We start from the raw sequence: 14,578 nt of genomic DNA on the forward strand, positions 1-14,578 counted from the left end.
TAGGGCAGGCTATGCCTAATATAAAATAACAAATAACTTACATAAAGTTTAAATAAGTATACAAAACTGGAAATAGGCCAAGTAAACATGTATAATATATAACCAAATAAATAAGAAACGTAGAACGTTTATTAGCAAAACGAGTAAGAAAGCTTGGAGGCACGGCATACACCTTGATGTCAAATAAAATAAATAAATGACACAAAGTTAAAATAAAGTAAAAATCAGCAAATAATGTGGAACCAATTTAATAAGAAACGAATGTTTAAAAAAACTTTAAAAATCTCCTTAGATAAACGGCAAAAGTCAACAGGCTTTTCAAAATCCAAAATATTGCCAAACAGGCGCTTTTGCATTTCGTTTCAAAACTAAATCATCCACCATCATCTTGTCTGTCTCACCCCACTCTTCTTGTCAGTCACCTCGACTCACTCTCCTCACTGGATAAATTAAATCTGATCTGTGGTGCGACTGTCGTTCGGCACGCTGCATTGAGCAGCCGTGTTCAGTTTTTAATTGTAGTGTCTGTTCTTTTACTGAACACTAAATGATTTTTATTACTATAAAAAATCAAAACGACAGTGGGGGTCGGTGCCGCGGTGGGCAAGTGACATAACCGGTGTTGCGGCTTAACACCGGTATCACCGTCAGCACCGTCTATCGCGGCAAGCCTAGTCCAAATTCAAAATATCTAAGTTTAGAACTTAGGAAAGAAGTATTGTAATTTCCCTACTGTAGTGTAAAGCAAAAATAATATACCTATGAAATTCATTTTCATTTATTTTACCATGCAATTGTTTTACAATATATGGCTATTACTGTCATAGGAATAACAATAATATAAAACTGTTGTTATTATTATTATTATATTCTAATTTATTTGGCTTCCTAAAACACCAGTGTGAATGTAATTTAGACTTGAGACAGTATACCAGAAATAAAAAGAGGGTTGAGTTCCCTTTAAAGTTCAGATACAAGCCAATTCACTGACTTTTTTCTGACTTAAGTTTTCTTAGTTAAGAACATGGGTTGAAGCTCTTCATTTTGAACTCTCAAAGTGCATTAGATAGAATAATTTAACTTTAAAATGTACAAAATTAAAATTTTTTCCAAGTTTTCATTTGTCTTTTTTTTTTTTTAAATATTGCAATAATATTGTATTGTGGACTTCATATCGAGATATTATCGCATCGTGAGATTTTGATATCGTTACATCCAGTATTCATGACAACCAATGCGTTAACTAATGTTAACTGAATCCTATCTAAAGTTTTACCAAATAATCTCGACACTAAATTTAGGCTACTGTAATGTTGCTCATAATTTGTTTATCCAAAGTCCATTGTGTAAATCATAACTTGTTTTTAGAGCTAACAGATCTTTTTGGCAGAAAGAATTAAGAAACTGAGGCGCATGTAAAACATAGTAATACACCCCAGTTTGGGATCATTATTTTTTTAAACAAAATTAATACTTTTATTAAACAAGGATGTCTTAATATTTGAACATTCTTCAAAAGTGACAGTAAAGATATTTATAATGTCTCAAAAGATTTATATTTTAAATAAATCAGGTTCTTTTGAACATTCTATTAACCAAAGATTCCTGAAACCTGTATTATGGTTTCTACAAACATATTAAGCAGCACAACTATTTTCTTGATTAATGGCTTCTGAAAATTCAGCTGTACCATCACAGGAATAAAATACATATTTAAAATATATAAAAATAGAAAACAGTTGTTTAAATTGTAATAATATTTCTAGGGGTGTCCCCGACTAAGGATTTACATAGTCGAATCAGAATTGTCAAATCTTGCCAATAGTCGAATCATATGTTTGGGGGCGGGGGCAAAATACATTACCAAGAGTCAAGTAGTCAGATATTTGACAGTTATAAATACTGACGTTAACACACAGGGAAAATGTGTAACTCGCAGATACAAACGGGTAAATAATGTTTTATGTTTTGATTAAAAGATAGTTAACATTAGCCGGCAGCATATCATGTTGTTTATTACGTATCAGAGCTGATGAAACTGGAGATTTGCACTAAATAAAACCAAATAATCCACATAAGATGAAATCAACAGATGCAAGCAGTATTCGATGAAGCCCATGTGCATGTTTCCTCTAACTGATTTTCACAGAAGAAATTAACAAATATCCTGCTAATTTTTCAGACTTTGAAGCATAGCCTACAGCCACATAAAACTCCATGCGATTGCCTAATAGTTTTATCCAGGCCTGGTTCCAGAATTAAATACTGCGGGTGCTTCAGAAAGTGTGCTCTAGCCTCAATTCACATACATTTCCATGTATATTTTTGTCCCGTCCATTGCTCTTTCGAGTTTGAATCCTGCATAAATATGCGGATATCATTTTTGAAACTTTGCAGCATGTAGGTGGCCAAAAAATAAAAGTTCTATACAAATTCTGAATGGACTAAAGGCTATAGAGTAGAAAGCACACAAACAGCACTGCCTTTATAATCACTAAAAAGTTAACCCTTTTCTATATTGTGATCTCATTAAGTTTTTTTTACAATGAGAGGATTTGCACTGGACAAAATTAAACCTTTTGATTCTCCTCAGAGCGCAAACACAAGTATGCATTAGATAGTTTGCCAGATCAATTTCGCCAATATGATAGTGAATAGATAATATCACAAGCTTTTACATGGGTACTCAGCCATTCCCAAGCACCCACGGGATCAGCACCTATGTTCACAGCATGCAAAAGTCAAATTAGAACCGGCTGAAAGGTTTTGAAATCACTTGTATCCTATCTGATGGAAAAACATCCAGTCTTTCACTCTGCCTGTGACAGTTTGAGTCTTGTTAAAGATTTAAATCCTTGCCGCGCCACGATGCTCCTCTGTCAGTCACGGATTATGGAAAGTGAAACTTAAATCTGTCACAGGGTGGTTGGATATATTCATGCACGTAAAAAAAAATTATTAAAAGCTTCTTTCTTTTTAGATTCTTATTTACAGAATTTTCATAATAGGCTGTATATTAACTTATTGGCAGAAAACCGGTAGTTCTATGTGAAATCAGACATTGAGCAACCCCATACAGCCAAAATGGCATGATCATAAGACCTCTGCGAATATTCGACTGTGAGATTGAGTGTCGAATCAGGCTCCTCCAATCGAAGCATCGAATCTTTGACTATTCGGGGTCACCCCTAAATATTTCACAACATTGCTGTTTTACTGTATTTTTGATAAATTAAATGAGCATAAAAGACCTTCCGACCCCAAACTTTTGAATGGTAGTGTATATAAATGTACAGCTGTTTCTGCTATAATGTTTTTTTCTTGTTCTCCCTTCTTGTAATTTACAGGAAGATAAAAAAAAAATAAATGTGTTAGACCGATCATTAAAGCCAGTCCCTGAGACAAAGAAAAATGTACAGTACGGGAACAGGATAAAGGTCTCATGCTCACAATAAGATCACAAGAGCTGAGAACAGTAAAACTCAATATAATGGATGAGGTACGCAATCAGGCACCAACGGCCCTCTGAACTCCCGTGAAATCATACTGACCTGTGAAGTGTGCCCTTACAAGTGAGCTCTAACATACAGGACAAAACAAAACAGGACGTCAAAGGTGGAGGTGTGCTCTTTAAAGTGACCACCTTCCTGAATTCACACCTCTGGCACATGCCTCCAGACTAGGTGTGTTTGGCATCTACTTGTGAAGTGTGCCTCTTTAAAGGTGGGTGGCTTCCAGAAAGATTACAAGACCTTGCTAAGTTGATCTTTTATATGACAAACAAGCTTAAATGCTCATTTACGCCTTTAACACCTTAAAAAGATACAAGTTTGGAATAGAAAGTCAGTAAATAATGACAATGTTCAATTTTGGATGAAGATGTTGCGATAAATCACAATATACAATAATAATTCACTATGACATTGAGAATTTGAAATGAAAAAAAAAAATCGGTTCTTGTCACAACATCATGGTCAAGCTACACTTACAGTAGTACAGGTCTTTCGCATAGGCAAGAGAGGTATAAAACGCAACACCAACAATCAAAGCACATTTCACTCCGGTCTCCTGTGAGACTGCCTTTGTAAAGCGAGTCGTTTGAAGTGGGCCACCTCGAGAGGTGCTAGAAGTCTGCTTGCTGAAGAAAGGAAATTCACAGCACTTTGAGAAGTGTGCCATACAGAGTGAAAATCTTCACACCGATACCTGATTGAACTGTCTGCCATGCAAAAGCAATTGTAGTATCAATAGAAAGAGACTGGTGGGGGAGTGCAGGTGAGAAAGTGTGCCATGGGAAATAGTGTGGCTTAGAGCTTGTTAAAATTACCATATAAGAAAAAATGGAGGGAAAAGATGAACAGCTGGGAAGTGTTTTGGCATTAACTATCACCATTAAGATACTTTTAAACTGCTAAGTAAATCTATTCAGCTAATGTTGTATTAACTTTTTTTTTCTCTTTCTTGAGAAGTTGGTGAAATTCTTAGCTCATTAGAATATGTATAAAAGATGTATGGGTGATTTTAAAACATACGGTGAACTACTGCTTAACGATTCCTTGACAAATATAACTATTAAGTCTTAAAACCTGACTTTGTGAAAGTTCATGCTTACCTTATTTCCTTGTTCATCCACAGAATTGCTACCTACAGACCAGAAACATTAATAATTTGAGTCATGATTTTAAACTGAGTTTAAGCAAAAATAATAATAAATTGTTTATATATATTGAAAAACACATATCGGTCGACCCCTAATATATAATGATATAAAATAATTTGAACTTGTATGTAAACACATGTTAAATGATTAGTAAGCAGTAAAAACACAAATAAAATAAATAATAGTAAATATGCAGGTTAAATAAATATTTACCTTTAACACAACTTAATCCTCCAATACAAAAATAAAATATTTAATCAAATAAAATAAATCACCAGAGTAGCACATATATGATGTTTTTTATACAAAATACAGTAACCAGTGACATCCAAAAATTCTTATAATTCAGAACAATCCAAAGAATAATCCAACAATGCCAGTTAAAAATGTTATAAATGTTATGAGAAATGTTATGAACATGCCAGTCATAAGAAAGCAACAGGCAAACTCACCGAATATGTACACGATGCCGACTGTGCTTCCAAGTCCCATAATTCCTGCTAACCGAAGGACCACCTTCTTAGCATATGCGGTGTTCTCTTTCTGTTTCTTGTCCTCACCCTGTTCATTTTTCTTGTCACCCGAGTCATCACCCTCTGGAGGAAGCTGGCCCTGTGAACGATGTGTTAAAAGCATCCTGCTTTACATTTGCCTGGGATCCTGAGCATTAACTGACTAAACTTTAAGCCAATTTCTCAACAAGAATCCCAAATCTTACGTTACACAGCAGCCAGTTTGAATACTAATTTCTATGACTAATTTCTATTCTAATATGCACCAATTCCATTATTTTGAATGTTCTGAGGAGCTGTCACTCAGTGAGACCCATTGTCCTTTGACAGACATTCAGCCTTCAGCCCTTATCTGCATTCAACCGTCAAAAGAGGGCTCCAGACCTTGCATGATACAGCTCCAATGGGAAAGTCATAAAAAATAAATGTAAACAACACTCAATTGTAATGTTACTTTTTTTTGCATTATGAACAAACTTTTTAACCTTATAAAGCATGCATCATATTTGAAACATGAATTTCGAAGGCTTCTAAATTATCATCATGGCAACCATAAAAGCCATATGTGATGTATCAAATATGATGCAAAACATAAAACTAAAACATAAAACAAAATGTTTTTATTTTATTTTTATATTTCGTATAAAGAGTAAATAAACTGTTCCATTTAAAAGTAATAGATTTTTCTGACTATTATTTCATATGGCAGGTTTACAGAAACTCATATAACTAGAATTTGTAATCCAGCTATGTCCTTTGCAATCATTTATGCTACATATTTAAGAATAAATGTTATAACATGCACTGATTTCTACTGATTATATGAAAATGTAATCAATGTTACTGCTCTGTCATACATAACTCAGACTGCATGTCTGACTTCATTCAAACCACCACCTGTCAACCTTTACTAACCAGACCTAACCATTTGACAAGTTGGGGTCATTTATTCATCAATACACTCAACGCCTAAGTACTAACATGTAAGAATGTACATATTTTTTTCCATAACGCAATAACTGGCTGTCTAATACCCTGTCATGCAGGAATGTCAGGCGGTCATAGCGCTCACCTGGCTTTTCTGCTGCTGCTGAAGCCTCTCCTGCAGTATTGCCTGGGCCAGTCCTCCAGTGGCACTGCTACTAGATGTGTCAGAGGAGAGAGTCCTGACAACATCCAGCACCGCAGGGGCTGTGGAGCCTCTGGCCCCCTGCCTCAGTCTGAGTAGGCCCCGGCTCGCCCGGACACACATGTGATACACAGACACCGCCGACATCTTGAATATGATGCAGCTAGTGCACTGAGAGCGAGTGGAAAGGACAAACGAGTTTGATTGGTTGCGTCTTTTGTGATTGGCAGGCAGAGAGAGCCAATCGGACCCAGGAACTGCAACGCGAAGGCTGGTCTTGGAATATCGTCACGTCCACCGTCAAAAGCTGTTAAAAGTTCTCAATATTTTTACTACAAATATCTTAATTAAATGCAATGCTTGGTTTAATAATAATATCAGATACTGTATAATGGCTAACAGATATAATAATGATACAAATATGGCATCCTATGGAGATATACATAATATATATCGACAAATCTAGAATTCACTGTTATATGGGTATGCATTTCAAAATAAAGGTACTTAATACTTGTGAAATTTAATAACTATTTTGAAATGCCAAGCCTGTGTTGTAGGAATACATGAATGAAAAAAAAAACATTATTGAATATTTATTATATATATTGAATAAAATATAATATTGAACAAAACATGAAGAAGGTATGTACAACATTTTAAACAAACAAACAAATAAAAATTAGCAAAAATAGAAAGTACAATATCAAGTAACAATGTTGGATAATGTTTTTAGTTAAAGTTATTACATGTGAAAAATCCTGTTATAGATCCTTAATAAACATGATTTCAGGACATGGAATGGATAAAAAGGTAAGCTAGTTAACTGAAGCTCGGTTTAACTTCGTATTGTTTGCTAATGTTATTTATTAAAGATATTTTACAAAGTAAAGCATTTTAAAAGGGGTTGGTAGGTTGACGATCCCTGCACTAGCCAATGGGTGGCAGTAGATCCTTATCACGATTTAACCTGTTGCTGTTCTTTCAAAGAAGAAGAACAATCGACACCGTTCTGTTATCACTGAAGGTAGAAGTTAAAAGTGTTTTTTACTTTTGTATATATTCAGATAGAGCTTTTTGATAGAGCTATTTGTTTTCTTCTTATCAAATATGGTTGAAGTAAAACGGTCGAACTGATCAAGTCTTCGTGTTCAGTTAAACGCCCACGAGTTACTGAAGAACGGTGGGTGAGTTTTCTAGCTTGGGAAAGTTTCTTCATGGCGATAAACTTACCTTCACTTATAACTATTTTATGTGACGAATTAAACGAATTAAACTAGTTCTAGCTTAGCATTAAACTTAACCACAGCCCAGAAATATTTTGTCATTGGGCTTTTTGCGTCCTAACCAGACACGTTTGCGTTGCCTGTTTGTAAACACAAGTACAGACGTTTCTAGTTTAGTAGCAATGCAACAACAGAAAAAGTTAATGTATTAATAGTCAAGATATACACAATATAAATTCAATATTTGTCACTTTAGATTGACTGACACTTTCAGTCTTTATAGTACAAGGTCATATTTGCTGTTATCATTGGTAGTCATTGCATGGTTTTACCATATTGGAAAGCTTTCACACACACACACACACACACACACACACACACACACATACATATATATATATATATAAGGTCTATAAATGATTTCAATAAATGCTGTATGCATGTTGTTTTATGTGATGTGTAGCATGTAGGTTTTGCATCACTAGCAGCCTGCGCAGCAGCATTCACCACGGCGGGGGAAATCAGACCTATCGTGTGCAGGGTGGTTATCTACCTACAGCGGGACATGTCAGGAGAGAGCTGCCTGCCCCAGCTTCAACCGCAAACCGGGCCCATTGTGTCAGTCTCTTCAGTGGCCTGCCCCAAGACTAACACCTGCAATTACCGCGGTGTCACTGGCAACAAGTACGTGCAGCTCAATGTTGGCGGAAATCTTTACTATTCCACACTGCAAGTGCTCACCCGACAGGACACACTCCTGCGATCCATGTTCAGCGGCAAGATGGAGGTGCTCACTGATAAGGAAGGTGAGTTATTTAGACAGTGCCGAGATATGATGTAACCACTTTAGCCTTGGTTTGCAGTGCTGATGTTGTTATGTGAATTCTGCTTTTTTTTAAAGGTTGGATTCTAATAGATCGCTGTGGGAAACACTTTGGTTCGGTTCTCAGCTATCTCCGTGATGGATTTGTGACCTTGCCCAAGAGCAGACACGGTATCATGGAGCTCCTAGCAGAAGCCAAGTATTATCAGATCCAGGGATTGATAGACTTGTGCCAGAGAGCCCTGCAGGTTGGTGGAGACTTTCCTGATTATTCTTGCTTTTGTGTGATTTTCATGAAAATATTCAGATTATATTTCATACCAAAATTAAAAGAATGAAATTAGATATTTAAAATTGTGCCATTTTAAAGCAAGCATGTATCTCCTACACATTTTATTGTTGTAATGCAAATAAGATTCTATCATTCTTGTTACTGTAATGTGGAAAAAAAAGATATATTATTTACATTTTTAAATACTTTACATCTGGGTAGAATTTGTTTTACTGCTTCAAATATATGATAATTTTAATTAAGACTAATCATTGTGTACTGTAGAGCAGTAAAATAAAACATGTAGGCCTATTGTAGTAATGATAATCCTGTTTGAAAATAATGGGAATGTTAAAGGTTAGGGTGCATTATGGTAATGGAAACTGGGGCAAAGTCTTGTAATATCATATAATAATATACAATTTTGGGTATGTCAAAAGTTTTTTATGTATTTGTCTCTTACTCTCAGAAAGGCTGAATTAATTTGAGCAAAAAAAAAATGTTTGTGGAAATTGTAAGGCGTTTTTTTTAGGGTTTTTTGACGAATCGAAAGCTTAAAAACTGCATTGATTTGAAATAGAAATCTTTTGTAACATTATTAAAGTTTTTACTGTCACTTTTGAAAAAATGAATAAACATGATGCACAAGTTTGCTTAATAAATGTCTTCACTTCTTTGAGAAAACATCTTACTGACTGCGGACCTTTGAAATTAATGCAAACTTTTTAAATGGTCCTAAATGCAAACTTCATTTTTTTTATGTCTAAAAAATATAATAATAATAACAACAACAATAATAATAATTTTGGGGTGAAATATGACCCAGATATTTCTTGTCAGGTTTGTGAGATCGGTCCATTTATTTATTTATTTGTTTGTTTGTTGGTAGGATAATGAAGAAAAGGCTTTGTGTGTTATCCCAGTCATAACATCTCCTAAAGAGGAAGAGAGGCTGATACAAGGCTGCGTAAGGGTGAGACTTTCATGGAGTGCTTTTTGTGTCCCTGTTTTTTGGGGTTTGTTTTATGTTCACATATAAAGCAAGATAATCTGCAACTCTGAATGTCTTTTGCCATTATTATTGTTCCACTTATAGCCTGTTGTAAAACTGCTTTACAACCGAGGTAACAACAAATATTCCTATACCAGGTAAATACCAGTGCTTTAACATTCAACATGATTTTCCTTTTTGAGAAATTCAGTTGGCTTCTAGTGTTCTTATTGTCTTTTTGTTTGGTGTTTATCTTCCTCAAAAGCAACTCGGATGACAACCTACTCAAGAATATCGAGTTGTTTGAGAAGCTGTCTCTGAGTTACAGCAGTCGTGTGCTCTTCATTAAAGATGTCATCGGAGATGAGATCTGCTGCTGGTCCTTTTACGGACAGAGCCGTAAGCTAGCAGAAGTCTGCTGCACATCCATCGTTTATGCTACTGAGAAGAAGCAGACAAAGGTAAGTCTCGTTTGAAAAGGTATTTCTATAGACACTGTTTGAACGTGTCAAAGAAGAACTCTGGTAATGCGCTCAGGTTGAGTTTCCAGAAGCACGGATCTACGAGGAGACGCTAAATGCCCTGCTTTATGAGACTCTCCCAGTCCCAGATAACTCCCTGTTGGAGGCCACCCGCAGACGGAACAATTGTTGCTCACACAGTGAAGAGGAGGAAGCCGTGGAGCTGAGGGAGCGCGTGCGGCGCATCCACATTAAAAGATACAGCACTTATGATGACAGACCACTTGGACATTAGCCTAACTGTGAATTGAGGCTTCCAAGACATTTTATATATATACAGTGGGTACGGAAAGTATTCAGACCCCCTTCAATTTTTCACTCTTTGTTATATTGCAGCCAATCAAAGTTTTGGATGAAATGAGGCTTGAACATTAATGTGAACATAACACAAAAAGTTGATCATGAATTAGCATCAGTTCCTATATTTTAATTTATTTACCTCATTATTTTGTTGTTTTTAGGAAAACACTATGTTTTAAACAGTAGTTTCTAACCTAATCATATAATGTTTTGATAACATCTTGCCAAGATGAATTTGCCAAGTACGTCACTCTGTTTCTGCTAACCGTACAGGATCATATACTCTGTTACAATCCTGCCTTATGCCTACATTAATCATCAAGTACTGTGATTTGATGAAAAAAGAAATCATGTATATGGACTTGGGGCGTTGCATTTAGAAAAATCAGGTTGTAGTGTTTGATTTTTGTCTACTAAGATGAAAAGAAATGTGTTTTTAATACTTAATGAATGAATGACTGTGACCTAAAAGTTTCCTGCTCTAGTTATTTAACACATATTTTCTTAAACTTAAAGGGTAGTTCACCCAAAAATGAAAAATCCTTTAAACAATAATTCAGGTTTATTTGCCCATACATTTAAAGTTAGTATGGTCCAAAACAACATTGGACCCCTTTGACTGTCAATGTATGAACAAAAAAAAAAAGAAGACATTTTTAAAATTGTCATCTTTCGTGTGTTTTTTATTTGAATTAAATGTATTTTATTTTTATCTGGTAACTTTCACAGTAGATATAAGAATAGTTCATCCAAAAATGAAAACAATTATCGCCTTCAGGCCAATCAAGATGTAGATGAGTTTGTTTCTTCATGGGAACTGATTTGGAGAAATTTATATCACTTGCTCACCAACGGATCCTCTGTTGTGAATGGGTGCCGTCAGAATGAGAGTCCAAACAGCTGATAAAAACATCACAATAATTCACAAGTAATCCACACCGCTCCAGTCCATCAATTAATGTCTTGTGAAGTGAAAAGATGCTTGTTTGCATGTTTAAATATTCCATTTATTTCTATTTTAAGTTTGTAAATCCATCAAGACATTTTTACCTAAAATATGTGTGCTTTATCATAATATTGCTTCCTCCAGTGAAAAAGTCATCTCAGCTGAATCGGGAGAAATTTGTGCAGATCAAAAACTGTTCTAAACAAATATGTCAGTGGATTTCTGATGTAAGAAGCGTTGTTATGCATTATGGATGCGGTTAAAATGCATTAATGATGGAATTGTTTCTTACAAACAAACAGCTTTTTATTTCACAAGACGGTACTTGATGCACAGGAGTCCTATGGAATACTTGTGGATTATTGTGATGTTTTTAGTAGGTGTTTGGGCTCTCATTCTGACGGCACCCATTCACTGCAGAGGATCCATTGGTGAGCAAGTGATGTAATGCTAAATTTCTCTGAATCTTTTGCGATAAAGAAACAAACTAAACTATATCTACATAAATATTAGGCAAATTTTCATTTTGGGGTTGATTAATTTATAAATAAATTGTACCACAAACCCCTTAAACAGCTTTGAAATGTTTAATATCAACTCAGTAGTTTAAATTTGTGCTAGTTATTTTCAGTGTTGGGGAAAGTTACTTTTAAAAGTAATGCATTACAATATTGCGTTACTGCCTAAAAAAAGTAACTAATTACGTTACTTAGTTACTTTTTATGGAAAGTAATGTGTTATATTACTTTTGCGTTACTTTCGCGTTACACAATGCACAATGCCACAGATGTTGCAAGTTTTGAAGGAGTGTGCAATTGGCATGCTGACTGCAGGAATGTCCACCAGAGCTGTTGCCCGTGAATTGAATGTTCATTTCTTTAAGTATTTTCTTGTAAATTAAAAAAGTAATGTGTTACTTTACTAGTTACTTGAAAAAAGTAATCTGATTACGTAACTCTCATTACTTGTAATGAGTTACCCCCAACACTGGTTATTTTTTTCCAGTTGGCTGCACCTGTGCCATTTATATACCCAGCTGTTCCTTCCATAATAGGATGGATGTGAGACTATAACCATCATGCATCACGTATCTTTTCATCCAGTAGTTCATATGAACACCATGTCTTGTTGAACGCCTAATGACAATGCCTGATTAGTTGAACCACCACAGGCGCCGCCATCTGAGCTGTCAAATGTGGAGGGGAGCTAAAAATAAATCGGCGCGTGAAGAGATTTATCCCATTGATCAACAATGCCAAGGGGGCGGGGCCAGCGGTGATTGCGTCATAAAGGAACCGAAGATGGCTTCACGATGCGCTACGGCAGTGCTTAGATGCGTCAATGCTCAGCTGTCGGTACACACTTACAGGAAAAGGAAGGAAGGATAAAGCAAATTAGAAATACTGGGACTAAAGGCAGGCGAGCCGTTCAGATTTATGCCTCCAGCCAGTTTATGCTGCACTTGGGTTGTTTAACAGTCAGGGACAATGGGTTCGACTACAGATGAAGAATTTAAAGATAAATTACTATGGAACGTCAAAAGAGAAGTGAGTGCAATTCATTTATTTCTTGTCTTAGTTTTGATTGAATGCTAAAACATGCGTGCACGATCAGCTCGCATGCATGCTTTGCATCTGATTTAGTGCATGCATATAAGTTTCGGATGCGCTGATGCTTAACGTACAGTGATGAATTAATGTATAAACGAGTTGCATTTACGAGTGCTCAGGTAGGCTATTATATTTCTTAGAGGTTTACATTCAAACACTTTCACCTGTAGCGCTGGAGAGGTCGGCTATTTCCTTCTTCATCCGCCTGTAACTTAATGTAGCGATGGGAGACGATTTAATCAATGGTTTCTGCGGTGATCAATAGATTGTGCCTTCTGCAAATGGCTAAATACAGTCTAAAAGTCAGTACGTTTTTAGTGTCGAATATGCTCCTAGCCTATTGCAATGTAAACAAAAACGAGTTGACATCGAATTTCCATTGACAGACATTGAGGGGCTGAGCGCTCAGAGCACGCTAGGTTTATTTATAACACGACTGTAAGAGAAAGCGCGCTACTTTATTATTTGACTAGATTAGAAGAGATCGTTGCATTGATTGCTCTGCATGTTACCTGTTTTGATCTGGGTTTATTTTCTTTTTATCACACGCAGAGAAACTTTCTCATGTGGAAATGGAATGCCACATGAACCTATTTTTGAGCGGTTACACGTTAATTTCAATGATCAAATAAGTTTAATGTGAGGGGGTTATCATACAGTCAAATTCATATCTGCATTATATAAGACCAGTATGGCCATTGTTGGTTCACACACCATAGGTTAAACTGGCTTCAAACTCATTAATGAAAACAGTTTAATATGACTAAGTTAAGTCAAGTTTACATGAAGTGTAATGAAATATTTTTGCTGTTGCACTTACTACATTGTTGCTTAAAAATAAATAAAAACATGACATTAATTTAAAATTATTAATTTACTTCTAAATGTGCGTATAAAGCTTCCTCTAAGAATAATAGTCCAATAAAGTGTAGAAAACAATAACTTCTGGACAGTGCAGCAGAAATATCTAGTTTAGTTAATATACAAATATATTAATAACCCACTCAATGTTGTGATCGACCAATCTAGTTTAGTTAATATACAAATATATTAGCCCACTCAATGTTGTGATCGACCAATCAGATTCAAGATAGGCTTGTAATGGAAAACAGATTCATCCAAGGTATTATTTTAATCTAAAAAGGAGTAAAACCATATATTAAAAATTCTGTACTAACCATTTTATGCCAAATCAAAATAACTAGTCAGAGATAAATATGAATGAGCTGTTCTTGAGCATATTTTGTAATAATTATTTGATAAGACTTCACATTCACAGAGTTTCAAATGTAATAACTCCAGGAACTGTACAGCGGGAGAAGCTGTTACATTCTTTTATATCAGTGTAATTAATTCTTATCTTTTCCCCCACAGTGCAGGGAATGCTAGTTTTAAATCCGGCCCTCATGAATAATAGAAATCTTGAATGAATTGCTGCAAAGAATAGATGTCCTAAATTGGTACCAGCATGTCTCATGTGTCAGAACAGACTGTGTCCACATAGCTGATTCAGCCTCTTGAACTTAATGCACAGTCCTGGCAGACATCATGTCTCATGATAGTTAAGGGCATGTCTAATATCATGGATG

The 14,578-nt window shown here is 35.5% G+C and overlaps 3 protein-coding genes across 4 annotated transcripts in view; 2 read left to right on the forward strand and 1 right to left on the reverse strand.

The window, feature by feature from the left end:
* timm50 (translocase of inner mitochondrial membrane 50 homolog (S. cerevisiae)) overlaps positions 1 to 6,475 on the reverse strand; it is a 40,945-nt gene extending 34,470 nt beyond the window's left edge. Inside the window, exons 1-3 of the mRNA XM_016452895.1 lie at positions 6,245 to 6,475; positions 5,113 to 5,272; positions 4,613 to 4,644 (exon numbers count right to left, since the gene is read on the reverse strand). Of these exons, the coding sequence (XP_016308381.1) occupies positions 4,613 to 4,644; positions 5,113 to 5,272; positions 6,245 to 6,448 (396 nt within the window). The 5' untranslated portion in view covers positions 6,449 to 6,475. The remainder of the gene's footprint in view (positions 1 to 4,612; positions 4,645 to 5,112; positions 5,273 to 6,244) is intronic.
* Positions 6,476 to 7,257: 782 nt separating this feature from the next.
* tnfaip1 (tumor necrosis factor, alpha-induced protein 1 (endothelial)) lies at positions 7,258 to 10,430 on the forward strand. Of its 2 annotated transcripts, none has more exons than XM_016452896.1 (7): positions 7,258 to 7,488; positions 7,991 to 8,333; positions 8,429 to 8,598; positions 9,511 to 9,594; positions 9,718 to 9,770; positions 9,878 to 10,073; positions 10,150 to 10,430. In XM_016452896.1, the coding sequence occupies exons 2-7, from the start codon at positions 8,093 to 8,095 to the stop codon at positions 10,366 to 10,368; spliced, it is 963 nt and encodes a 320-aa protein (XP_016308382.1). In that variant the 5' UTR covers positions 7,258 to 7,488; positions 7,991 to 8,092; the 3' UTR covers positions 10,369 to 10,430. The 2 variants fall into 2 exon arrangements, with proteins under 2 accessions (XP_016308382.1, XP_016308383.1); XM_016452897.1 differs by having other exon boundaries at positions 7,258 to 7,484.
* A 2,228-nt stretch (positions 10,431 to 12,658) lies between these two features.
* The window catches only part of LOC107662751 (small G protein signaling modulator 2-like), a 63,244-nt gene continuing 61,324 nt past the window's right edge, over positions 12,659 to 14,578 (forward strand). The window contains exon 1 of the mRNA XM_016452831.1: positions 12,659 to 12,926. Within this exon, the coding sequence (XP_016308317.1) occupies positions 12,867 to 12,926 (60 nt within the window). The 5' untranslated portion in view covers positions 12,659 to 12,866. The remainder of the gene's footprint in view (positions 12,927 to 14,578) is intronic.

This window comes from Sinocyclocheilus anshuiensis, unplaced genomic scaffold (assembly GCF_001515605.1).
Source record: "Sinocyclocheilus anshuiensis isolate Anshui unplaced genomic scaffold, SAMN03320099.WGS_v1.1 scaffold1144, whole genome shotgun sequence".
Taxonomy (NCBI): domain Eukaryota; kingdom Metazoa; phylum Chordata; class Actinopteri; order Cypriniformes; family Cyprinidae; genus Sinocyclocheilus; species Sinocyclocheilus anshuiensis.

What these genes read in the sequence shown, in the direction of transcription:
- tnfaip1 (XM_016452896.1), top strand. Translation starts at nt 8,093, where the DNA reads ATGTCAGGAGAGAGCTGCCTGCCCCAGCTTCAACCGCAAACCGGGCCC. An exon ending in GGTGCTCACTGATAAGGAAG is followed by an intron (nt 8,334 to 8,428) that starts GTGAGTTATTTA and finishes TTTTTTTTAAAG; the next exon opens with GTTGGATTCTAATAGATCGC. An exon ending in CTGAGAAGAAGCAGACAAAG is followed by an intron (nt 10,074 to 10,149) that starts GTAAGTCTCGTT and finishes TAATGCGCTCAG; the next exon opens with GTTGAGTTTCCAGAAGCACG.